This window comes from Pleurodeles waltl, chromosome 9 (assembly GCF_031143425.1).
Source record: "Pleurodeles waltl isolate 20211129_DDA chromosome 9, aPleWal1.hap1.20221129, whole genome shotgun sequence".
NCBI classification, from domain to species: Eukaryota; Metazoa; Chordata; class Amphibia; order Caudata; family Salamandridae; genus Pleurodeles; species Pleurodeles waltl.
In genome coordinates, this window is record NC_090448.1 from 1,176,520,394 (window position 1) to 1,176,545,346 (window position 24,953).

The window sequence follows — 24,953 nt, forward strand, 5'->3', positions numbered from 1 at the left end:
GAGTGAGCCCTCCCCTGGAACACATACCCCTAGGGCACACATCTTGGAAGAAGGCTACTTTCACACTGTCGGCCTAGGCTGTGGAGTCTTTCTTCCTTTTTTATTGTCTTAAAGCCCGCCTCTTCTCACGTCATCATCTAACACTCCATGCTCCATCTGAAGGTACCAAGCGCCAAACACAGAGAATATGGCCTGCAACCTGGTGAGGTGCCCAGGAAAGTGTCACAGAAAGATGGGGGAGGGCGCGAGCAGTGGAGCTGGGACAGCCCGGGTAGGCATAACTGAAGCACCCTAGAGCCAAAAGAGCCCTCTTGGGACCTCTGTACATCAAGACAAAAGAGGGGAGTACAAGTATTGGGGTAGCCCAAGACGTAACGCTACAGATCCCATATAAGGGAACCCCACTCACCTCTGTTTGGAAGACAGCCTCTCCCCCAGTCAAGCAGCTCTGGGGCCTGGCACAGTATGATCCACCCAAGCTTGGGTGGACTTCACTAACCACCCTCTGACCCACCTTCTCAAGGTGGCTAAAGTGGGGCGTCTAGCCCCGGCCGGCTGACCCCTAGGCTACAGACAGTGAAAGAGAAGATTGGGGGTCCGCATCCAGTAGAGTAAGGGGCAGGGTCCACCGAACATCATGAAAATGGAGATCACACCCCTGACCCAAAGAATCAGAGGAAAAAGCATGAGACTATCGGAGGACTTGATGGGAAGACCAGCCTGCCGGGAAAAGAGACAAACGGTGGTGACCATCGGGGTGTGATGTTCACCCAACCTCCTGGCTGATGTCAGAGCCACCAGAAAGACAACCCTTACTGGAGCCAGAGCAGAGGAGCGGAGTGCAAAGGCTGGAAGGGAGAACCCCAAAGACCCCACAAGACCAGAGGACGTTACCGCAAGGGACCCTGGACAAACACTGAGAACCCTAAATGGGCAGATCTACCACTCTAGAGCAACCTGACCTCTGAACCCCACCGTACCACAGCCAGACCATGAGGCGAAGCTGGTGATTGACTGCAGAAGTTGGACCGAGGCTCCCTGGGTCAGAGCGAAGAAACTGACAGTGGAAAGGAGTGGGTGATATAGTCCGCTTTATTGGGGGAATTGGCGAAGTAAACAAGTTCCGCACAAATTCCAGCATCCATAGCATGGCAGAGCTTTTTCTCATATGCAGCTCAAAAACAGTAAGTTGGTGAGCACAAGTGAGATTTGGTTTCCCCTCGCATGATTTTTGGTCCCTAGAAGGCCACCCGGAGAGATTTCTCCAATGCGGGTGATCGTGACCGTTCACGGTCAGAACGTTGCTGCTCGAGTAGAAAATCTGCTTGAATGCCATGAAAATCATCTCAAGGATCTTTGCCCTCTGGCACGGTGCAAGGTGCCATTCACACGGATTTTTCAGTGCAGAATGAGCTCCCAGCGCTAAATCACAGAGCAAGCAGCACAACATGTCTATTTCCGTACATTTGCAGAATTCCCTGGAATATCGCATAATTTTCTGGTAACTCCGTGGCATTCCAGAGTAAAGCTCCACGAGTTCCACCCAGGCCTAGGAAAGAGTTCCCACAGGCAGCTGGAGGAGGGCTGAGAACCAGTGGCACTGTGGTCAGTAGGATTCTCCCCAATCATCGTCACCGCCTGGCCCTCAGTCTTCTCCTACACCCTCGGAGGATGTAAGGCGTTGGAGCGAAGGCTTAAAATCGTCCCAGTGACCAGAGGAAGGACAGCGCATCCACCTGAAGCCCCCAACGCCAAATCTCCAGGTAGAAGGGGGTCATGTCTGGGAAACCAAGACAGGGAGAAGGGATCTGGAAGCCCCCGGGACACAGAGCCTGTTTGAGCTAGGAGGGAATACTGCTGAGTTTGTCCACGTGTAAATTCTCCCACCCTGGGATATAGGAAGCTCTTAAGGGCAACAGATACCCCTCCACCTAGGAGGAGATATTCTGCGCCACCCAACCTCCACCTGCCAACTCGTGCCCCCTGGAGGCTTAAATAGGCTTTCACACTCCAGTTGTCCATCTGAAACAGGACTGATGATCGCTGGAAGTGAGTCACAAACTCCTGAGGAACCCGAGGAATGGCCGAAAGTTGCTGCCAGTTTGAGTATTTGTTGGCCTTGAGTAGAGTCCAGTGAGCTTCCCCTCCAGACAGTCCAAGGTGTCCCCAACTCCGAACACACGTGTAAAGTCAGACAGAGCTGAAGGTAACAGAGAAACACCCTCCTGTCCCTGGGTCAACCACCAGGCCAGGGCATGGACTCTCTGGTGTCGCTGGGATTGTCACCATCCTGGTAATCCAAGCTCTGGACCCTAGAGAGGTACGAGATGGACCTCCAAGGGCTCGGGATGAAGATGGACCCAGAGAGCCATCGCGTGGTAGCAGCCATGAGGATCTGAACCCTCTGCATCTAACTAGTCCACGAGGAATAGCCTGCTAACAAGTCTCAGACTGTCCTGGAGGTGGACCCCTCTTCCTCTAGAACAGAACAAGAGCTCAGCAAGTGCTGACTCTCCGGGAGAATTGTGACATGGAAGTAGGCATCCTGCAGGTCGACTATCACTAGAGCCTCCCTGGGAAATTAGCGGATTAACCAAAGTGGTGGGCGGCCATTTTGAAATGGTGCTTCCTGCACAAGGCTGCTCTCTTTGGTCCTTCCTGCAGGAGTCTGCCCACTTTGGTCCTTCCTGCAAACAGGTGTCTGCCACCTTTGGTCCTTCCTGCAGGAGTTTGCCCACTTTCGTCCTTTGTGCAGGACTCTGTTCTTTAGTCCTTCCTGCAGACAGGAGTCTACTCCTTGGTTGTTCCTGAAGAAGTCTGATTCAATTGATTCTTCCTGCGGGAGTCTGTTCCTTTTGGTTCTTCCTACAGGAGTCTGGCTCATCCTGCAGGGGTCTGCCCCCTTTACTTCTTCCTGCAGGAGTCTGCTTTTTTCGGTCCTTCCTGCCCACTTTGGTCCTTCCTGAAGACAAGAGTCTGCTGTTTGGTCCTTCCTGCAGGAGTCTGCCCACTTTGGCCCTTCTTGCAGGAGTCTGCTGTTTGGTCCTTCCTGCAGACATTAGTCTGCTCTAGTTGACTCTTCCTGCAGGAGTCTGATCTCTTCGGTCCTTCCTGCAGGCGTCTGCCCCTTTTGGTCGTTCCTGCAGGAGTCTACTGTCTTTGGTCCTTCCTGCAGGAGTCTGCTCTCTTTGGTCCTTCCTGCAGGAGTCTGCTCTCTTTGGTCCTTCCTGCAGGAGTCTGCCCCCTTTGGTCCTCGGGCAGGAGTCTGCTCTCTTTGGTTCTTCCTGCAGGAGTCTGCTACCATTGGTTCTTCCTGCAGGAGTCTGTCCCCCTTAGTTCTTCCTCCAGGCGCCTGCTCTCTTTGGTCCTTCCTGCAGGAGTCTGTCCCCCTTAGTTCTTCCTCTAGGAGTCTGCTCTCTTTGGTCCTTCCTGCAGGAGTCTGCCCCCTTTGCTGCTCGGGCAGGAGTCTGCTCTCCTTGGTCCTTCCTGCAGGAGTCTGCTGTTTGGTCCTTTCTACAGGAGCCTGCTCTTTGGTCGTTCCTACCGAAGTCAGTTCTTTTTGGTCCTTCCTGCAGGAGTCTGCCCACGTTTTTCCTTCCTACAGATAGGAGTCTGCCACTTTGGTCCTTCCTGCAGATGTCTGCTCCTTCTGGTCCTTCCTGCAGGAGTCTGCTGTCTTTGGTCCCTCCTGTAGGAGTCTGCTCTCTTTGGTCCTTTCTGCAGGAGTCTGCCCCCTTTGTTCTTCACTCTTTTGTCTGCAGGGTTTATTCAGTGGTTCTTTCCAGCAGTTTAGGTTTTCCTGTGAGACTGGTTTGGGGGCAAGTGCTGAAGTTCACCTTGGTGGTTTGGAAACTTTTTTAGGTCTAGTGCGCAAGCGCCCTGACGTGTTGTAATCTATCTGCGGCCTTTTAACCACGCCCACCGCACGCCCATCACTAGCACTCGTTCATAGGTTTGCCTTTCAAAAATCCTTTGTTATCATTGGTAAATGCTTTACGTTTGTCCCTCCTTGGGGCGGTTTTGTTACCTCCTTGGACACCGACCCTGTTACCTGGATAATTGCACGATTGCCGACACGTGTGACTGCGAGCAAACGTTTTCCTTTTGTGTCTCTCCTTCACGCTCATGCCCATGGTGGCCGTGGCGCTTTGAATCGGCTCGCTTAGGTCAAGTGTTTACTTTTTATTTTCAATTTATGTGGCAAGAAAAGTCCAGTTAGGAATTTACAGCGCTAACAGCTCTAACTCCATCCAACGTGAGACCTATTGCATTGCAGATGCTTGTTTATCCATGGGCCTGACTTCAGGGTCCAGTACTGTGCACTTATCTTCTGCGGGTGCAGCTCGTTATGGGGTCCAGTCCTGCACAGGCTGGGTTGGGGTTCACTAATCTGTGAGGCTAGGTGGCAGGGCAGTGAGCTTTATTTGTCTCCGGTGTGCTTTAAGGCGCCCTACAGTTGTGTACATGAGACGGGCTATGGGTTCAGGAGTGCACAGCTTTATTTGTCTCCGGTGTGCTTTAAGGCGCCCTACAGTTTTGTACATGAGACGGGCTATGGGTTCAGGACTGCACCGATTTATTTCATCTGCAGCATCGGTCCCTTCTCCCTACGCTGGACTCAGTTTCTCCCATACCGAGCGCTCCGAGGCCCCTACGGCGACCAAAGGCGCTTTATAAACCCACCACCATCCCAAAGCCCCTCATTTTCGCTCGGGCGGTCTTTGTCTGGTCCTAACCCTGCTCCCATCCGTCGGCCCCGGTTCCAGGACGCCCCGTCCGCAGCCCCCCTTCAAAGGCATCCTGGGACTTCCTGATGTTTCTGGAATATTCCATTCCATCAACATCTGTGTCCCCGATGTGAACGCCCCGTGATCCTGTCCTCATGGCACAGCCTCTCTTTTCTTTCGTATCTTTCATTATTATAGCGTTGCATGATGCTTCAACCCGCTTCAGGGCGCGTGTGGGTTCGACAGTCCGAATGCTTCTAAATCGAGGCGCTCTGGGGCAGAGTAACACAGATCACTTCTCCTGGGTGGATCTGTGGGTGAAATGTCCCTTCCCGTCTGGCCACTCCCCTGAGAGGCTGGTAAGGTTGGGGTGAGAGCGACCTCCGACCTCCACGTCATCACAGTCACCCTCTAGGCCTCCCGTGTCCCCTTGAGGCGCTCTGGGGTTGCACTCCAGGTCTGCTGCTTGAAGTAACTGGGCCCTGATTTCAGGTTTTACAAACCCTCCTGGCCCAGCCCTCTCCCAGCAGGGCCCCCCATCCCGTAGACACCCCGGGGCCCAAACTGTGCAGCGTGGCTTCAGAAGGCCTCTCCTCTCGGGTACCGTGGATTTGGAGGCATTGCCTCGACCCACGGCCACTGGAATTTTGCAATTGTGCGGCCGCTGCGTTTTTCGCATAATTAATGGTTTGCCGCATAATCCGTCATTTGATGCATAATCTGCAGTTTTTAACAAAAAAAATACATTTTGTTTCTCACTCAAATGGTTCAGAAAATACTAAAAACGCAGCAATGCGTGTTGGCGCGCGGTGGCAGGCTCTTTGCAAACGTTGACTGGACACTTTCTGCCGCATGTTGCAATATGTGGGTGTTCAACCGGAAGTAATGAGGTGCAGCCGATGTCCAGACAGCGTTAACAAGTGTACAAATGGCAAAATCATGAAGAAAAGCTATCACAATATTTACCGGAAAACATTGCATAGTTTGCCTTTTCTTGCCGCATAATTAAGGTTCCCGCTCTTCTTTTTTTACAGATTTTTACAGACAGAAAACAATGTGTTTTCTGTCTGTATTTATTTTTTTAAAGCGGAATAATACTGAAGATTGTGCTTTGAATGAGTGACTTTCTCTGTCTGTTGTGATTTCCAAGAAATAGATGAGCAGAGAGACAGCATGGGGAGCTCTAAAAACAGGTTACAATATATGTAAAGTAAGGCAATGCATTTTATATATTCACAGCAAATTGCTAATCTTTACCTGAGGGTGCAGTGTTTCTCTATATTTAGCTGCTGAATTTCCTAAAATTCCATAAGCATGAAGTATGAGTGTATGTTTATTATTTAAATCAGATATGAAATGTCCCATTTTTAGTTCAAGTTATCCAAAAAACACATAATAAATATGGATAAACACAAATCTGATGGCCAATAAAATACATAGGGATAAATACAGATGGACATGTAAAAAAGTAGAAATAGCATAAAACCGGGAGCCCCATGCATAATTGGGCCCCCCCTTGCTGCCTATAGACCCACCGCCCCCTGTGTCCACATAGGTGGTCAGAACATGAAGGTCTAGGCCGGATAAGACCTAGCGCTTCGAAGCTCTGGACACGGGCTTCACAGCTCTGGTCTCAGCTGCACAACTCACTGCGCCGGGGAAGTGACTGGACATGTGAGAGATCAGCTGAGCGACTTGCCCAGGATCACACGGGGTGCAGCGAGGAGCTGCAGCGGCGGTACCAAAATAATACAGAATGGTAAGAGGAGCCCCTGAGTCTCGGGTGTCGTTGATCTGGGTGAAGGGCGGGGGGAGGAGGACAGAAAGGGGTGGGGCTGTCCATGTGAAGCTGGGAGACTCCCCGACCAGCCTCCAGTGGTTCAGGGGGGCGAGCCTCTCCTTCGCCCCAGGCCTACCCGCCTTTCACAGACATGAGGCGGACATTACACAGGTAGATGGATGAATGAGTTGCTGATGTTTAGATGGATGAAGATTGAAAGGCCGTCCGTCAGGCGCAGACAGACGGGTGGCTTGGCAGAGAGATGGGTAGGCACACAGGTAGGGTGTCCGGCAGGTAAACGTGCAGGGACCCAGGCAGGCGCACCGACAGGTAGGCAGGTGTGTTTGCAAATAGCAGGCGGTTGCACCTGTATACAACAAGGCAGGTAGATGGGCTGTCAGCAGAGACGTTCTAAGGCAGGGGCAGAGTGGGCTCTGGCCCCGGGACCCCCCCAATAGAGCCAGCTCTGTCCTGCACAGACTCGTGCCCTGATCACCCTGAATAATTCTTAAACAGCTCTGCTAAGATACTGGTTTTCTTGACTTCATTTTCAATAGGTGATGTGTGCGAGTCTATTACAGACATTTTGCAGAGAAATGTTGTCTTTATGTTTTATGAAACATCCATTAAAATGTTTCTTTTAGTTCAATGCAGGGGACCTCACACGAGAAATTGGGGGTGTCACAGAGATTATTGTAATGTTAGTGAGCTGCTGCTGTGTTACAAATATTAAAAGAACATCTCACTCAATCAATCAGTGTTTGTAAAGCGCAGCTACCCACCCGTTAGGGTGTCAAGGCGCTAGGGGGGGAGTGTAGTGTGTACCGGTGAGGTGGATTAGAAAAGCCATGTCTTCAGTTCCTTCCTGAAGCTGGGGAGGGAGGTGGTTTGTGTGATGTGGATGGGTGGGGCGCTCCAGGCGGTGGCTGCGCGATGGGAGGAGCGTCCTCCTGCTCTGGTAATCTGGTAATCTGGTAATCTGGTAATCACTAATCCTAAATATTAGATGTAAACAGGTAGAAATTGGACTTGCCTGGGCGGTGAGACTGACCGGTCCAGAGGGCGTGAAAGAGCTGAAACTGCACCATAAATTCAAAGCTGTTCCAACCAGGGGCCCCCAAAATACGTTTGGCCCTGGGCCCCACAAATCCTTAAGATGTCCCTGGCTGTCAGGCAGACAGATGTGTATGCGTTGCATATAAGCAGGCAGTTAAATCTATACACAGCAAGACAGGTAGATAGGCTGTCAGACAGACATGCAGACAGCTGGGCATGTATGTAAACTGCTAGATAGATAAACATATAGGGAGCACACAGATAGGCAGAGAACTGGACAGGTATATAAACTGATAGATAAACATATAGAAAACACATAGGTAGGCAGAGAGCTGGGCCTGTATATAAACTGATAGATACACGTATAGAAAACACACAGGTAGGCAGAGAGCTGGGCATGTATATAAACTGATAGATAAACATATAGAACGCATACAGATAGGCGGGCAGATACGGAGAGAGCTGGGCATGTATATAAACTGATAGATAAACTTATAGAAAGCAAATAGGTAGGGAGAGAGCTGGGCCTGTATATAAACTGATAGATACACATATAGAAAGCACACAGATAGGCAGAGAGCTGGGCATGTACGTAAACCGATAGATAAACATATAGAAAGCACACAGATAGGCAGAGAGCTGGGCATGTACATAAACCGATAGATAAACATATAGAAAGCCCACAGGTAGGCAGAGAGCTGGGCATGTATGTAAACTGATAGATACACATATAGAAAGCCCACAGGTAGGCAGAGAGCTGGGCATGTACATAAACTGACAGATTCACGTATAGATGCTGTTAAATGCCACTGCACTGGTGGCATATGCCAGGGCACAGTGAATATTCCTGAGTGCTGATGAAATGTTTCAGGGTTCTGCCTGCTATATTATAGTTCTGCTTAAGTATTGGAATATGCTGTTAGAATAGGATGCTAAATCCGCTGGCCTGGCAGGGGCTCTTCTTAGGTCGGCGGGTACCATTCCCCTGGCATGATTACCAGTACATAAAACAAAGGTTCCAAGCCAGTATGGCTGTAGCTGGTGAGCTTGGCCCTAACAAGCAGTGCAGCCCCTCTTCTGTAACAGCAATCTTCTCTACAAACAGGGTGACCATTCTAGGATCAGTAAAGACTTGTAGATTGTGAACTTGTCCCTCTAGAGGGAATGCATTCCCTCTCGCAGCACCACAGACGTCCAGCGCTGGTGAGCATTAGGGCTGTACGAAATTAAATCTGGCCTGCTTGGCTGGTGACGTGGCTCCTAGAGTTGGCACACCCAAACTTGTCCAGGGGCTGCCTTAGCCTTGAGAATGAAGTGTCATTGGTGTTGTTTTAGGGAGCATGTGATTTCGAAGCCAACCGGCTAGCTGGTGGATGTCTTGAAACGTCAGCAAACCTTTGCAGGTGCCACCCTGTCATGGGCACGCTAGGTGGCTCTACCTGCTGGCGGACGCCCCAGCCTGCGGGCACCGGGCCTCTACTAGGTGAAAGCCATTGCTTCACCTGCCTCTCACTGGGGATTATTGGAACTGTTCAGCCCAGGGGACCTCCAGACTGGTGCCTGGCCTGACCCCACCCTGACCCAGGCCAGCTAGGCGGCTCTGCCCAGTGACTGAAGCCATGGCCTGGGGGACCTGACCTCTGAAGCGATAGTCATTGCTTCATCCACCTCTCACTGTCCAAATTATTGGAGCTGGTCAGCCCGTAGGACCTCCAGACTAATTCTCGGTCTGATGCCACCCTACCCTGGTTAGGGAGGGTGACCCTTCCCAGTGCCTGCAGCCCTAGCCCGTATGGACTGGGCCTCTCAGGCAAAAGCCATGCCTTTTCCTGCCTTTCACTGTTTGATTCTGGCTGTTCAGGCCAGAGGAGCCCCAGACTGCTCCCTGGTCTGACGCCACCCTGTTCCCCGTCCTGGGTGCTAAGTGACACAGCATGCCGGAGAATGGAGCCCAGGGGTGGAGGCTTCCAGCATCGGGTCAGCTGGAGCTCTGATCTGGGACCCAGTTACATTTTCTTATTCTGGCAAAGCAGGGGAGATCTCCCAGGGCCCGAGGAACCCCATAGTAGGCATACTGCAACACAGTGGGCCAGAGAATGGAGCTAAGTCCCGTGGCCTTCCACCCCAGGGCCCACATGAGCTCTGGCCCAGCACACGGTCAGAGCTTCTTAATCCTCCCAAGGAGGGGGGCCCTTCTAGGGTCTGTGGGACTTTGTATTGCTCACTGTGCAACAAAGCAGGCTGGAAAATGGAGACCAAGGCCAGAGGCTTCCACCTTCTATCCAGATGGCGCTCTGATCCTGGGCTCAGTCAGAGCGTCTTAGCCTGCACAAGCAGGAGAGACCATTCCGGGCCTGAAGGACCCCGTCCTGTGTACTTTGCAACATGGCGGGCTGCAGAATGGGAGCCAGGGCTGAAAGCTTCCATCCCACTGTCAGAAGTAGTTCTGACTCTATGCCCCGTCAGAGCTTCTTAACCCAGTCAAGCAGGGGAGCCTTCCAGGTGCCTGCAGGACCCTAACCTGGGATTCAAGTGACTCAGTGTCGATGAAGCAGAACAAGATCAGTGGATCTTGCAATCTGGGTCTTCTTGGTCGCTGACCCTATGGTGCCCGCCCGAAAGCGTTGAGATTTGGAGACTCTGACAACGGTCCAGCTGGAGCTTGGTCAGAAATTCTTATCCTGGCTAAGCAGCAGAGACCTCCATGGACCTGCAGATATCCATTCTGGGCACTGAGACACTGGATCGGCACATGGCCCCAGGTCCTCGCCATTTTCACCTGGTGCATGCCAGAGCTCTGACCCGGGGCCTGGTCAGAACCTTTCAGCTCAACAGAGCATGGGAGCCCTCTGTGGGCACTCTGCAACACAGCGGTACAGCTCCTGGACCCCAGGCCCGGCCCTACTGCAGCTCTGGCCTGCTGTCCTGGAAGAGCTTTCCAACCCATCGAGAGACCGGCCATCTGGTTGCTTGTATGGGGCTGCCAGGACCTTTGCGCCATCCTGGGAGTGCAACCAGATGGGCAGCAATTCGTCCACTCTCTTACGCTACTAATACAGAGGAAGCCCACTGACCATTCTTGTAATGCACCCAGAGTGACAGACATTATAGAAAATGCATCGACGTCCTGGGACCCTAAGTGGGCATGAAACTTTAAATAAACCCTCATTGGGAGTTGCAAGGCAACTTGGAATTCTGAACACTGATTAATGCCTGGAAGTGATGTTTTTGTTTTAATTTGTTTTGAGTTCAAAATGTCATTAGTGATGTTGACACAACACATTTTGCACCACCAATGGAGTTTTTCTAAACGTCTTGCAGGTGTAATTTGACACACTCTTAATTATAATGTGGGTACTGTGAGAAGGTAGCCTCTTTCTAGCCTTGTTACCCCCACTTTTGGCCTGTTTGTGAGTGTATGTCAGGGTGTTTGTCACTGTTTTCACTGTCTCACTGGGATCCTGATAGCCAGGCCTCAGTGCTCATAGTGAAAACACTATGTTTTCAGTATGGTTGCTATGTGTCACTGGGATCCTGCTGGTCAGGACCCCAGTGCTCATAGGTTTGTGGCCTATATGTATGTGTCACTGGGACCCTGTCACACAGGGCCCCAGTGCTCATAGGTGTGCATGTATATGTTCCCTGTGTGGTGCCTAACTGTCTCACTGAGGCTCTGCTAACCAGAACCTCAGTGGTTATGCTCTCTCATTACTTTCAAATTGTCACTAACAGGCTAGTGACCAATTTTACCAATTTACATTGGCTTACTGGAACACCCTTATAATTCCCTAGTATATGGTACTGAGGTACCCAGGGTATTGGGGTTCCAGGAGATCCCTATGGGCTGCAGCATTTCTTTTGCCACCCATAGGGAGCTCTGACAATTCTTACACAGGCCTGCCACTGCAGCCTGAGTGAAATAACGTCCACGTTATTTCACAGCCATTTTACACTGCACTTAAGTAACTTATAAGTCACCTATATGTCTAACCTTTACCTGGTAAAGGTTAGGTGCAAAGTTACTTAGTGTGAGGGCACCCTGGCACTAGCCAAGGTGCCCCCACATTGTTCAGAGCCAATTCACTGAACTTTGTGAGTGCGGGGACACCATTACACGCGTGCACTACATATAGGTCACTACCTATATGTAGCTTCACCATGGTAACTCCGAATATGGCCATGTAACATGTCTATGATCATGGAATTGCCCCCTCTATGCCACCCTGGCATTGTTGGTACAATTCCATGATCCCAGTGGTCTGTAGCACAGACCCTGGTACTGCCAGACTGCCCTTCCTGGGGTTTCACTGCAGCTGCTGCTGCTGCCAACCCCTCAGACAGGCAGCTGCCCTCCTGGGGTCCAGCCAGGCCTGGCCCAGGATGGCAGAACAAAGAACTTCCTCTGAGAGAGGGTGTGACACCCTCTCCCTTTGGAAAATGGTGTGAAGGCAGGGGAGGAGTAGCCTCCCCCAGCCTCTGGAAATGCTTTGTTGGGCACAGATGTGCCCAATTCTGCATAAGCCAGTCTACACCGGTTCAGGGACCCCTTAGCCCCTGCTCTGGCGCGAAACTGGACAAAGGAAAGGGGAGTGACCACTCCCCTGACCTGCACCTCCCCTGGGAGGTGTCCAGAGCTCCTCCAGTGTGCTCCAGACCTCTGCCATCTTGGAAACAGAGGTGCTGCTGGCACACTGGACTGCTCTGAGTGGCCAGTGCCACCAGGTGACGTCAGAGACTCCTGCTGATAGGCTCCTCCAGGTGTTAGTAGCCTTTCCTCTCTCCTAGGTAGCCAAACCCTCTTTTCTGGCTATTTAGGGTCTCTGTCTCTGGGGAAACTTTAGATAACGAATGCATGAGCTCAGCCGAGTTCCTCTGCATCTCCCTCTTCACCTTCTGATAAGGAAACGACCGCTGACCGCGCTGGAAGCCTGCAAACCTGCAACATAGTAGCAAAGACGACTACTGCAACTCTGTAACGCTGATCCTGCCGCCTTCTCGACTGTTTTCCTGCTTGTGCATGCTGTGGGGGTAGTCTGCCTCCTCTCTGCACCAGAAGCTCCGAAGAAATCTCCCGTGGGTCGACGGAATCTTCCCCCTGCAACTGCAGGCACCAAAAAGCTGCATTACCGGTCCCTTGGGTCTCCTCTCAGCACGACGAGCGAGGTCCCTCGAATCCAGCGACACCGTCCAAGTGACCCCCACAGTCCAGTGACTCTTCAGCCCAAGTTTGGTGGAGGTAAGTCCTTGCCTCACCTCGCTGGGCTGCATTGCTGGGAACCACGATTTTGCAAGCTTCTCCGGCCCCTGTGCACTTCCGGCGGAAATCCTGTGTGCACAGCCAAGCCTGGGTCCACGGCACTCTAACCTGCATTGCACGACTTTCTAAGTTGGTCTCCGGCGACGGGGGACTCCTTTGTGCAACTTCGGCGAGCACCGTTTCACGCATCCTCGTAGTGCCTGTTTCTGGCACTTTTCCGGAGGCTACCTGCTTCAGTGAGGGCTCTTTGTCTTGCTCGACGTCCCCTCTCTCTGCAGGTCCAATTTGCGACCTTCTGGTCCCTCCTGGGCTCCAGCAGCATCCCAAAACGCCAAACGCACGATTTGCGTGTAGCAAGGCTTGTTGGCGTCCATCCAGCGGGAAAACACTTCTGCACGACTCTCCAAGGCGTGTGGGATCCATCCTCCAAAGGGGAAGTCTCTAGCCCTTGTCGTTCCTGCAGTATTCACAGTTCTTCAGCCTAGTAAGAGCTTCTTTGCACCAACCGCTGGCATTTCTTGGGCATCTGCCCATCTCCGAGCTGCTTGTGACTTTTGGACTTGGTCCCCTTGTTCCACAGGTACCCTCAGTCAGGAATCCATCGTTGTTGCATTGCTGATTTGTGTTTTCCTTGCATTTTCCCTCTAACACGACTATTTTGTCCTTAGGGGAACTTTGGTGCACTTTGCACTCACTTTTCAGGGTCTTGGGGAGGGTTATTTTTCTAACTCTCACTATTTTCTAATAGTCCCAGCGACCCTCTACAAGGTCACATAGGTTTGGGGTCCATTCGTGGTTCACATTCCACTTTTGGAGTATATGGTTTGTGTTGCCCCTATCCCTATGTTTCCCCATTGCATCCTATTGTAACTATACATTGTTTGCACTGTTTTCTAAGACTATACTGCATATTTTTGCTATTGTGTATATATATCTTGTGTATATTTCCTATCCTCTCACTGAGGGTACACTCTAAGATACTTTGGCATATTGTCATAAAAATAAAGTACCTTTATTTTTAGTATAACTGTGTATTGTGTTTTCTTATGATATTGTGCATATGACACTAAGTGGTACTGTAGTAGCTTCACACGTCTCCTAGTTCAGCCTAAGCTGCTCTGCTAAGCTACCATTATCTATCAGCCTAAGCTGCTAGACACCCTATACACTAATAAGGGATAACTGGGCCTGGTGCAAGGTGCAAGTACCCCTTGGTACTCACTACAAGCCAGTCCAGCCTCCTACAGGTACACCCTTAGTAAGTGTGCCCCTCTAGGAACGGTGCAGCCCCTCTAGAAGGATACATACTTCCATAGCAGACAGTGTTCTGCCTTCCTACTTATCTCCTATCGGAGCTTACAGAACCTCTCTGGAATGCACTTCTGAGTTCAAAGAAGACCTTTATTGTTGTTAATTCTTCCCCACCCACAAGTTCTTGAGAGACGAATTAATAGATTTCAAGCACAAAAGTAGTCTCAGCAAGAGAACAAAATATACCACAGTACTTCTCAGTTGCAATGTACACAGAATATATGTTATATGATTATGGTAGCAAAGCATAAAAATTAAAATTCATCACCGTATGAGCAAGTAGGACCTATCTTCAGCTTAATCTTTCTGGGGTCTGCAAGTTGATGACTCCGGTCAACTGCGAGAAAGAGATTATCTACCCACACGGGAGACTGGCAACTGGCGCCTAGTTCCAGCCTGAAGTCAAGCAGATTTGAATCTAACTCACTGTAGCCCAGAGTCATCCTTACAAAAGCGTGCCCCCTCCTCTCAGACTCGGGAAAACTACGCAAGCCTTTGGAGACTGGCCAGATCTCCTAGACTTCTCCTCTTCCCGAGCCTGAGCAGAAAGGAAAACACCAAATGTACTCTCTCTTACCAGGTCTAGTCTGGTGTGAAGAAAACAGCTTGGTTCATCTCGTGGAAAAACATAGCTTGGAAAAATACAGCTTGGATTCTCAACTGCAATGTCTAACTCCACGTTAAAGGCAATAGGCAGCTAACCTAAATATCAAATGTAATGTCTAAGGTCATGTCAAAGCCAATAGGCAGCTAGCCTAAATATCAAATGTAATGTCTAATATCATGTCAAAGCCAATAGGCAGCTGAACTGAATACAGAATGTAATGTCTAATATCATGTCAAAGCCAATAGGCGGCTGAACTGAATACAAAATGTAATGGCTAATGCCATGTCAAAGCCAATAGGCGGCTAGGCTGAACAAAACATACAATGTGCTACTAGTGAGCACTGAGCAACTAATATGCGCAGTAGTGAAACACAGTCATTGGTCAAACACAATTAATAGCATCACAGACAGGCATACCCCTCTAGGAGCAGCGCAGCGCCTTTTGAAGCAGCTATACTTTTAGAGCTGATAAGAATATCCCTCTAGGAGATATGGAGCACCTAGAAGTCCATTTTGGACGCAAGTCTTTTTTCAGCTAAGATACTATTGATAAATGCTAATAGTAAATTTTGGGAAAATCCTACCCCAAGGGCACATTTAGCAAGTGCAAGGGGCTGCTCATGCTTCTATTCATGTTCTGTTGCATTTAGCGCTATTTTGTAGCACAAAATATAACCCTCTGCCCATTTTGGACACAAAGAGGCATTTTTGCCCTAGAAAAATAGCTCAAACTTGAGAATTACTCTTCTCATATAATGCTGCATAATTTCTCTGAATTTTTAGGTAATTCTGCGTGATTACGCTATACATAATTATGCGAGTTACGCCCACCCCCAAGCGAGACATATCATAACCACAAGAACGTCTGTGCATGGAGATTGTATCTCTCTGCACAGATTTAGCCACTTTGCTGACGTTGTAGTATGTCGTCACCATTCAGCAGCCCTTTGGGGGCATGAAGATGCAATGAGAATGTTTTTGAAAGTATCTACCTCCACACCTTCACCTGTATGTCCCCCTTTCCCCTTCTGCAGGCTGAGGTGCAGCTCTGCTCCCTGGAAGCCAAGAGGGATGCAGTGGACCAGATGTCTCTGAAGCTGTTCAGCGAGCAGTACGCCCGCAGCAGTAAGCGCAAGGAGGAGTTTGCGGACATGTCGAAAGGCAGTACAGCAGGCAACAATGGGTAAGGACCTAAGGCGCCGTCCCCTACGCATAAGTCTGCATGTGCATGGAGGGGGCAGCAAGTGGTAAGGGCCTAAGGCACTGTTCCCTACGCATGAGTCTGCATGTGCATGGAGGGGGCAGCAAGTGGTAAGGGCCTAAGGCGCCGTCCTACGCATGAGTCTGCATGTGCATGGAGGGGGCAGCAAGTGGTAAGGGCCTAAGGCGCCGTCCCGTATGCATGAGTCTGCATGTGCATGGAGAGGGAAGCAAGTGGTAAGGACCTAAGGCGCCGTCCCCTACGCATGAGTCTGCATGTGCATGGAGTGGGGGAGCAAAAGGTGAGGGCCCAGGACAGTATCCTTTTATCCTTTACTGATATCTCATCATGTGTGGGGGGGACACAAAGAATAAGGGCCTAGGGTGAGGGCACACTAAGTACTTGTATAGATTCCGCCTGACGTTACTTCCTGGTGGACAAGGCAGCTAATATCTTGCAAGAATTCCTGTTGAATCATAGCTCTGAACGGCAGAGTCTTGGAATATGCAAACTAGGGGTGGGCGAAAAATTCTGCTCCACTGGCGGAATTCACAGAGTTTTGGCCACTCCATGTTACTCATGTAACATGGGGTTTTGTCCAAATTTCACACTCTGCCTTGTGGTGGAGTTTTTCTCATGCACGGCTTGCCAACGCTAAGTTCACGGGTGTGAATTAGAATCCCCTGGAGCGATGTCGGGTTCTAGGAGGGCACCCAGCAAGATTTTCCCAACTCAGGCGGTTGCTACAGTTTGCATTGGAAAAGCAGCCACTCGAGTAGAAAATCTACAGAGTGGCAACAAAGTCAACTCAAGCAGCAGCGCCCCCTGGTGTGCCGTGTGGTGCCATTCAAGCTATAATCATTTGATAGTGCGGAACAAGCTCCTAGATCCAAAAAAAACAGCGCAGTCAGCTCTACGTACCAATTTCTACCCACTTGAAAAACTCCATGGAATCTCGCTGACTTTTTATGTAATTCCATGGAATTCCATGGAGTGAAACCTGTCGAGTTCTGCCCACCCCTAATGTAAACTCAATTCACTTGCCATCCCCTCCGAAGGTGTCTTCTGCCGCAGCAGGTTGCCTATCCAGGGCGACCACATCCAACCTCTGCTGAGATCTCTTCGCTGGCGACTCATACGTGCAGGGTCTCCTATGAAGAGGCGGTCATTGATCGCACCTAAAGCCAGGACCTGAGTCTGCCTTCTATATCCTGGACACATGTCCAGGCACTTCAAATCAATTCCTCCTCCGGGGGCATTTTCTACATACGCCCGAGGTTTGTGTGTGTACGATCCTGCCCCCAATGTGACTGGAAGGGGTACGTGTGCCTCTGTGAGGAAGAAGAAGGCTCATGCTCCTCATCCTATGAGTGTCCAGGCAGCCCATCTCCGCTGCATGCCCTCCATGACCCTTCAGGTGTGGGCGGGTGCACCCCCTCTTCTGGCCTGCAGAGGGCAGGGTAGGATCACATTCAGAAGAGTGCAGGGCAGGAGCCCTGGCCTGGGGCAGTCACTGGGTGTAAGAAAGCTGCCCGCAGGACGGGCCAGGCCTTGCATTATGCATCGTCATGGTGGTGGTGGTGGTGGTGGTGGAGGGGAGGTATGTTTGTAGGCTGGGGACCCCCCCGGGGCATTTCAGCCGTATATGGGGGAAGAGCAGGTCAGAATACCAGACGTCTATACAGCTGTGGAGACTCCCTGGCAGGCGCGTCTCTTCCCCAGCCCCGTCGGCCTTTCCAAGCCAGCAGGCAAGACCCATCCATGTGGACACTTCAAATGTGCCAATGTCATAGCCGCCTCTGACCCAGTACTTCTGGCCTCAGAGCAGGGCCAGTCTGTCCTGGGACTGGCCTGGGACAGACCCAGATCAGACCTAAGAAAGATGTTCACAGTGTCAGAGGAGCAGGTCCTCAGGGGGGCGGGGCCTAGGCCGTCATTCTCTTACCAGTAATGGGCGGGGCGGGGAAAAGGAGGGGGTAGAAATTAGAGCCCTACAGGAGGCACGAAAACCTTCCTAGCCTCCCCCAAAACAGTAACAAAGGCTTCCAAGACTGCCAGACGGTTCCTGGGGAGGCTGCAAACCCCCTGATGGGCGTCCATTAAGCAGAGTCTCCACACACAGGATCTGGAAACCCTCCCTGTGCAGGGACTCCCAGCTCACCTTGCCCTCCACTGTGTGGTTTTGGCTGAGGTCACCGGGTGTGAATAAGTATTCAGAGGGCTGCAGTTAACCAAGAAGCGACGAGGCCGCTGTCCTTGGTGCGGGCCCTGCCGTCTCCCCTTCTGCATGGAAATATCCGGGAAGACGCCTGACCTGGATGTTGGTAGGAGCTGTACTTTTTGAAGGTTGCACACCTTGGAAATGCCTGCTGGCTTCCACAAGGGGTCCCGGACTTGGATCAGCAGGGGGTCTGCATCTCAGCTCACGGAAGAGATCTGGCCAGTTCTTCTCAACAATGGGACCAAACCTATGCTAATGATCAAAACACGACCAAAGGGCCAAAATCTAATCAGCTACTGGAAAGTTACATCTTCTTAAAGTGACGGCTGCGATTTTCAGGACTTCTCCATTCTGCACGGACAGTCAATGAAAGTTCCTGGGCAGTACTCACAGGTGGTCCCTGCAGGGTTGTCTCCTCCAGTCACACAGCGCGACTCCCAGATACAGGCCTCTCTCCTCCGGTCAGGCCGGTGGGGCTGGGGGAGTCAACCACCTTGTCCATGCAGGTTCGGCTCACAGCTCCCAACCTTCACAGAGTTCCTGTGTGGGTGTCCCTGGCCTGCGTCTCCACACACCGAGAGTCTCTCCTGGTCCTTCCAAGCCTGCCCCGCCCAGTAAACCACACTCCTCCTCAGGGGCCAGTTTGGTCCTTGATGTTGGCACCAAAGACCTTGCCTTCCCCTGGAGGAGCCTCTTTCTGGACCCCAGCTCACAGTGAGGGTAAGTTGACCTTCTCAGTTTGACTTTGTCACTCGTTCCCAGCTCCAACAAGGACCTGTTACCAAGTCTAGTGCCAGGCGAGTTACTGAGGGTCATCTGGTCTGCTTCACAAGAAGAGTTTTTTGGGGTACTCTTGTGGCCCAGCGAGCTACCCGGAGATCAGTCAACGCTTGGCTGGGGGGGTCTTATACCCACCCAGAGTTCAGCAGTTTCTTGTTTGCTTCTAAGTCCTTCACAAAGCATGTTTGTTGGATGTTTGTCTCTCTATATTCTGCCTCTTTGGAGCCTCAGAAGTCTAACCGGCCACCAACGACCCCCCCTCTGCTTCCTTCTGGCAAGGGGGTCTGTGCTCCGGTCTTGCCTATGTAGGTTCAAACACTCTCATCTGAAGTACCCTCAGGTAGAGCAGGAATGCGCCCACTCTGATCCCCCCCCACACTTTACTGCAGTCTCTGACGTAGGTGAAAACTCTGCTCAGTGATTGGTCAATTGTTCCTCCCATGGAACCAAGGCTGGTCTCACCCAGACAGGTTTGGTGAACAGTGATCTTGGCTTCCATGAAAGAAAAGGCTTGAGGTGTTTATCTGCTCCTCTAAGATCCCAGTTTAGCTGTCCTTGGAGGTGTCCGTCCATCAGTGGCCTAGCTTAGCCCATACACACTCCTCTCTGATCTGCTTTGGGGGCTTCCTAGGGAGTGACTGCCACCCCCTTCTCCAGACACACAGAAGGTAATGGAGAACGCTTGCAATGAGTCTAACAATTGCTTGGGTGGCATCCCCACGTGCCGCTTCTGTTGGGACCCAGCCTGAGCCCGCTCTAGGAGGGACTGTCCAGCCTGAACTGCCAGGTCCCTCCTGAACTGAAACTCAGCCAATCCAGGACCGGATTCCCCATGATTGGGGCTCATCGCCTGGGTGCAGCTCGGTTCCAGTGGCACAGTGAGCAATGGATCCATGTCGGGCATACCCTTGGCCACTTAGGGTGGTACATGAAACACAGAAAGGGTGATGAGAGGGAATGCCTGCAATAAGTCCAACCACTGGTAATCACCCCAGTAGCATTTCAACCCATCGTCCTTTTGCTCACCGTGCAACTTCAGCTTGGACCAAGCATATGCAAATCAGTCTTGATCCTGCTCCCCATGGGAAGAGTCCAGCCTGAGCTGCCAGGCCAGGTCCTCCCTGGACTGAAAGACAAGCCACCCAGACTGGCCTTACCCTGACTGCGGCTCATCTGTCACGTGCAGCTTCTCCAGCTTAAGAATGCAGGATGGGAAACTAACCACAAATATCTGATGTGCCATAAAGAGAACACACGTGCTCCTAAACTAACAGATGGTTTCTCGCTGCACCCAGTCAAAATACAAGCAGCATCTATCAGATAAAAATGACAGGAAGAATGCGTAAAACATATTTTCTACACCCTCTTAAGTTTGTGGGAGCATATATCAGTGTGTCCAGCCCACCAGGGACACCAAAGCTTTTTTCTCTTGCGGTCTATATCCCTGCCGGGCCTCCTTTAAGTAACTGCTGGCCACACCAGCCACCCGATGCTTGGATGACATGACATATCCTCTTAGATTCTGCGATTCTGCACACACCATGGCTCGAAGGGGTGGCAGCATCCTAACCAAAATCTCAGTTCCTCCAGTTGCCAGTGGGAACCAGAGGGTGCGACCGGCGCTCCAGTTACTGTGGAAACTCCCTCCATCGATAACTTCTAACCTCAGTCAGCGGTTTGGGAGATTTTAGGGCCTAATTTAGAGTTTGGCGAAGGCGTTACTACGTCACAGCTGTGACGGATATCCCATCCGCTGATATCTAAATCCCATTATATCCTATGAGATTAATGTTTCGGCGGAGGGGATATTCGTCACTGTTGTGATGGAGTAACCCCTCCTCCAATATCTAAGTCAGCCCCTTGGTCCTCATAAGTGTGCGCCCGCAGATGACATGCTGTGGGCATGAAGTCCATTCCAGAAGCAGCCTTCCCTCTGCTGCAGTGCTGACTCTGGAGACCAGTTGGTGCTCTAACTGGTCTCTCCTTGAACAGTCTTTTTCACACTAATCCTCGCCCCCGGTTGTCGAGTGTTTCTGAGTAAATCACTTCACCTCCTTGTGCCGGAAAAAAAAAAAAAATGTAACATGCCTCTGTAGATATATGGAATTAAATGTAAGTTTGTAATTAGATGACGTAACTCCCCCCTTGATGTACACATGACGTTTCATCATCATCGTCCAACACACTCCACAATGTACACTGCTCCGGCATGCTCTGCGCTATGTGACTAACTATACTTACAATCATACTTACATCATCTTTGTAGATTCAGTGTCCCAGTTCACTTTGAATGTTGAATTTTAGTTTTCAGCCATGTGGGCTCAAACACACACAGCTGTGCCTCCATGCACGTAGGTCTACAGAGAAACTGCACCTTAACTACCCCTGATGTCTCCGTGCACCTTCCAGCCCCAGTGGACACCCCTTAGGTATCTCCTTGTATCTCACTGCAGGCAACCTCTGCTTTAATATCAGGGAAATCAACATTCACCCCCGCTCACCACACCATAAAGCAGACCAGCCCCTCGGGCACTGCCTGGTGACCCTGTAGGCCAGTCCGGCCCTGTCTGTGCTGCTGCAGGCAAAGTTTGTGGTAATATCCTGGAAATCAACAAACTGGACCACCAGACCGGAAAAACGACCCACAGACAGCCGAAAAACACATGCACACACTGACCTGTCCTTCTGGCATTGCCTGGTTGCACTATACCCAGGGCCACTGGAATTATACGACTGTGTAGTCGCTGCGATTTTCACATAATTATAGATTAGCCACATTTGCCACATAATCCATCATCTGCCACATAATCTGCAGATGTTAACTCATTTTTGCTTTTAGCTCAATTGGTTCAAATATTCCTAAAAATGCTGCGACTGTTGCCGCTCAGTGGAAGGCCCTTTGCAGAGGTTCACGGATTGCTGTGTGTGGGACTAGAAATGAGGCGCAACCAGTGCCCAGAGGGCGTTAACAAGTTCAATCAAAATTAGATAATAACACAGTGATACTATCACAAAAGGTGCCCGCTTAATTTGCCTTTTCTTGCCGCATAATGTACTCAACCCTGCCACATAATTTAGCTCTCCCTTGCCGCATTGTTCCCGTGGCCCTGAACATGAGCCTGATCTCCTTGTTATATGGCTCTGGGCTCGTTGTTAGTCTCTGACCTTCTAATAACAGACCGGGGCTGGTACCCCACCGCCCCTCTCTGTGGGGCTCTCCCGCGCCTTCATCCACGTCCTCTGGGGTCCCCTGTCCGAAGACACTGCCGGCTGTCCTGCCCGGATCCACTCCAGCCTGTCCACGCAGCGCCGCGAGGCCCACTCACCCGTGAACAAGCACTGTAGAGTCTCTAGGGAGGGCGGGGGGAGCCGCCCCCTTCAGATATTGATGGATGTTGCTCCAGATTCTATTTCTATGTGAGTTTTCATTGCCTCGCTTTGTTGCGTGCAGAACGGACTAATTCGGGCTTCGAGGCGCTGTACAGGATCCGCCCCCTCACCCCTACATGCGCAAAACAAGTCTGGAAATGGATGTTTCTCACGTAAACGTGTAATCAGCCGGGATGTGCCTGTAACCGAGTCTGTGCGCTCAGAGCACGCGATCCAGGCTTCATCGGGGCAGTAGAAGGTGGAATTCACCCCCCCCCCCCCCTCACACACACACCCACACACTTTGGTGGATACATCTATAACTGCAGGTCAGTCCGCAAACGAACATGTAAAGTGCCAAGAGGACGATCGTTGTGCTATGAAATAGGACGTTAGAAGTTTTCTATAGCGCCTCGTAGCGCATTATTGCAGTTTCTAGGTGAGATCCTGCCAAGAATTGCCGGGGATGACCCCTCCCACCCCGTCATCTGCCTGACGCCCCCCGGGGTCCCCCGCCCCTACTGATCCCTCCTCATCCATCAGTTGCAGGAAGGTCTCTCTGGCAGATTCCCTCAGATTGTGGCATTTGGTGCAAAATGTTAACCAATATGTCAATATGGCCGGGGATGTGTCCTTTAGGAAGGTCCGGGCAGCGGTGCACCTGAAGGGCGGGGATGGGGGGGGGAGGGGGGGGGGGGGTTTAGGGTCACGTGCTTTAGAAAACGTCACACAGTACAGTATGTTTGGTAAACAATGCGTGAACATCTGGTTGTGGCCTACATCTGGGCTATCCTTCTTTGGGGAGGGGATGAGTGGAAGGAGCCCAGAGAGTGGACATTTTGCGTTCCGATTACTTTATTGAAACTTTCTTCATTAATCGGAGAACTCTTCTTTTAAACGCCTGTCAGCATGGGGGGGGGGGGGGCGTGCCAGACCCACGGAGGCGCAAAACTAACTCTACAGACCCCCAAAGACTTCCGGGGCGCCACTTAACCATGCAAAGCTCCCAGAAGCAACAGACCAAGGTGTCTAGCTCCTCCGTGGGTCTTCGTGGTGGTCCCGTGTCCACAACACACACGTGTCTGTCAGAGTCAACAGAAATTAAAAAACATACAAGTTATGTAAAATATATTTAATTTGAAGTTCAGTTGAATGGAAAAGCCGTTGCAGTGACTGTAAAAAGCATATGTATTTTGATAACCAACTTTATTTAATTTTTACTGTGAGAAAATGCACTCATAGTACAAAAACGGAACTTATCGATTACGACATCAGATGCCAATGTTAAGCACCGAAGGGCAAATAACCAGAACAAAAGACATAATCAGGGGAGCAGAGCACAAACATTACCCCCGTTGCCCCAGTATTTCCCCCGGACCTGGACACCCCGTCGCTTCGTGCACAGATGCGAACCCCTCTGCGCCCCTTCGCCATGAACCAGTACTAGGTAAAGTCACGTGTGCACCGTACCCTGCGGTACATTCATTGTGCGTTCACGTCTGTCACGTCTCTGTCGCGATATGCCCGTCACTCCACGCAGCAGAGATAGGCGAAACCTTTGACCAATCGTGATATCAGGTGCATCATACCAAGTCTGAATTTACAAACGTACCAAAGGCACGCACGCGGCATCAGAATCCGGGCCACTAGAATTATGCGGCAGGGAAGAGCCAAAGTAAATTAAGCCCCAAGAAAAGGCAAATTATCTGGCACATTTTGTGATACTGTTACTTCATTATCTTGTTATTTTTTAACTTGTCAGCGCTGTCTGGGCATTAGTTCTACCTCATTAGTACCAGTTTAACTCCTAAATGTGGCACTAACGTACAGAAAGGTGACCAGCAACCTTTGCAACGGGCCTTCCACTGTGCAGCAGCACGTGCTGCTGGGTTTCTAGTAGATTCGACTCGGTTAGAAACATTATTTTTGTTAAAACCTGTAGATTATGCGGCAGACGATGGATTAGGTGGTAAATGCGGCAAATCTTCAATTATGCGAAAACATCAGTGCGGCCGCACAATCGCATAATTCCAGGTCCCTGATCAGGATACAGAGGCCGTCCCCGTTTGCTTCTCCTCCCTGCATTCATTTACTGTCCTTTTCAACACGTTTGTCGTCTGTGAGGCCTCTCCTGGGGCAGGCCTGCTTTTAATGCCAGATTTTATCCCGAACTATGTTCCTTGGCGCCTGACTGGTGCCCGCAATGAAAGCAAGTCCTCCCGCAGTATCGTTCATGTAAACTCCTCTGCAGGAGAAAGCTGTGGGCAGGAGACCAGAGCGCAGTGACAAGAGGACCCCACTGGAAATCCCGGCTCAGCCACATGTCCTGACCTTGGGCACCCCAGGTTCACCGCTCCCCTCGGTGCCATCCAGTACACAATCCGCGCAATGCAAAGACGTTTACTTGCCAGACATAGCTTTTGTCATGAGAATTATTTCGAAATTCATGTTTTTTTGGTTGTTTTCTTGAACTTTGTATCTTTTTTTTAGAAATCGTAGCAAACGCGTCATTTATCCTTAGCAGACCTGGTGTCGTTCTGACCCTGGTGGTGTACTGCTCCATTTTTCGACTCCATAATCTTTCATAAATGATTCTTAAGCTCGTGAACGCACCTCGCTTCCGCCTCAGCATTGCACCGGCGAC

General features: G+C 50.9%; 1 protein-coding gene across 1 annotated transcript in view; it reads left to right on the top strand.

The window, feature by feature from the left end:
- The window catches only part of AKAP6 (A-kinase anchoring protein 6), a 609,087-nt gene that overhangs the window by 449,106 nt on the left and 135,028 nt on the right, over nucleotides 1-24,953 (top strand). Inside the window, exon 8 of the mRNA XM_069209097.1 lies at nucleotides 15,773-15,921. Within this exon, the coding sequence (XP_069065198.1) occupies nucleotides 15,773-15,921 (149 nt within the window). The remainder of the gene's footprint in view (nucleotides 1-15,772; nucleotides 15,922-24,953) is intronic.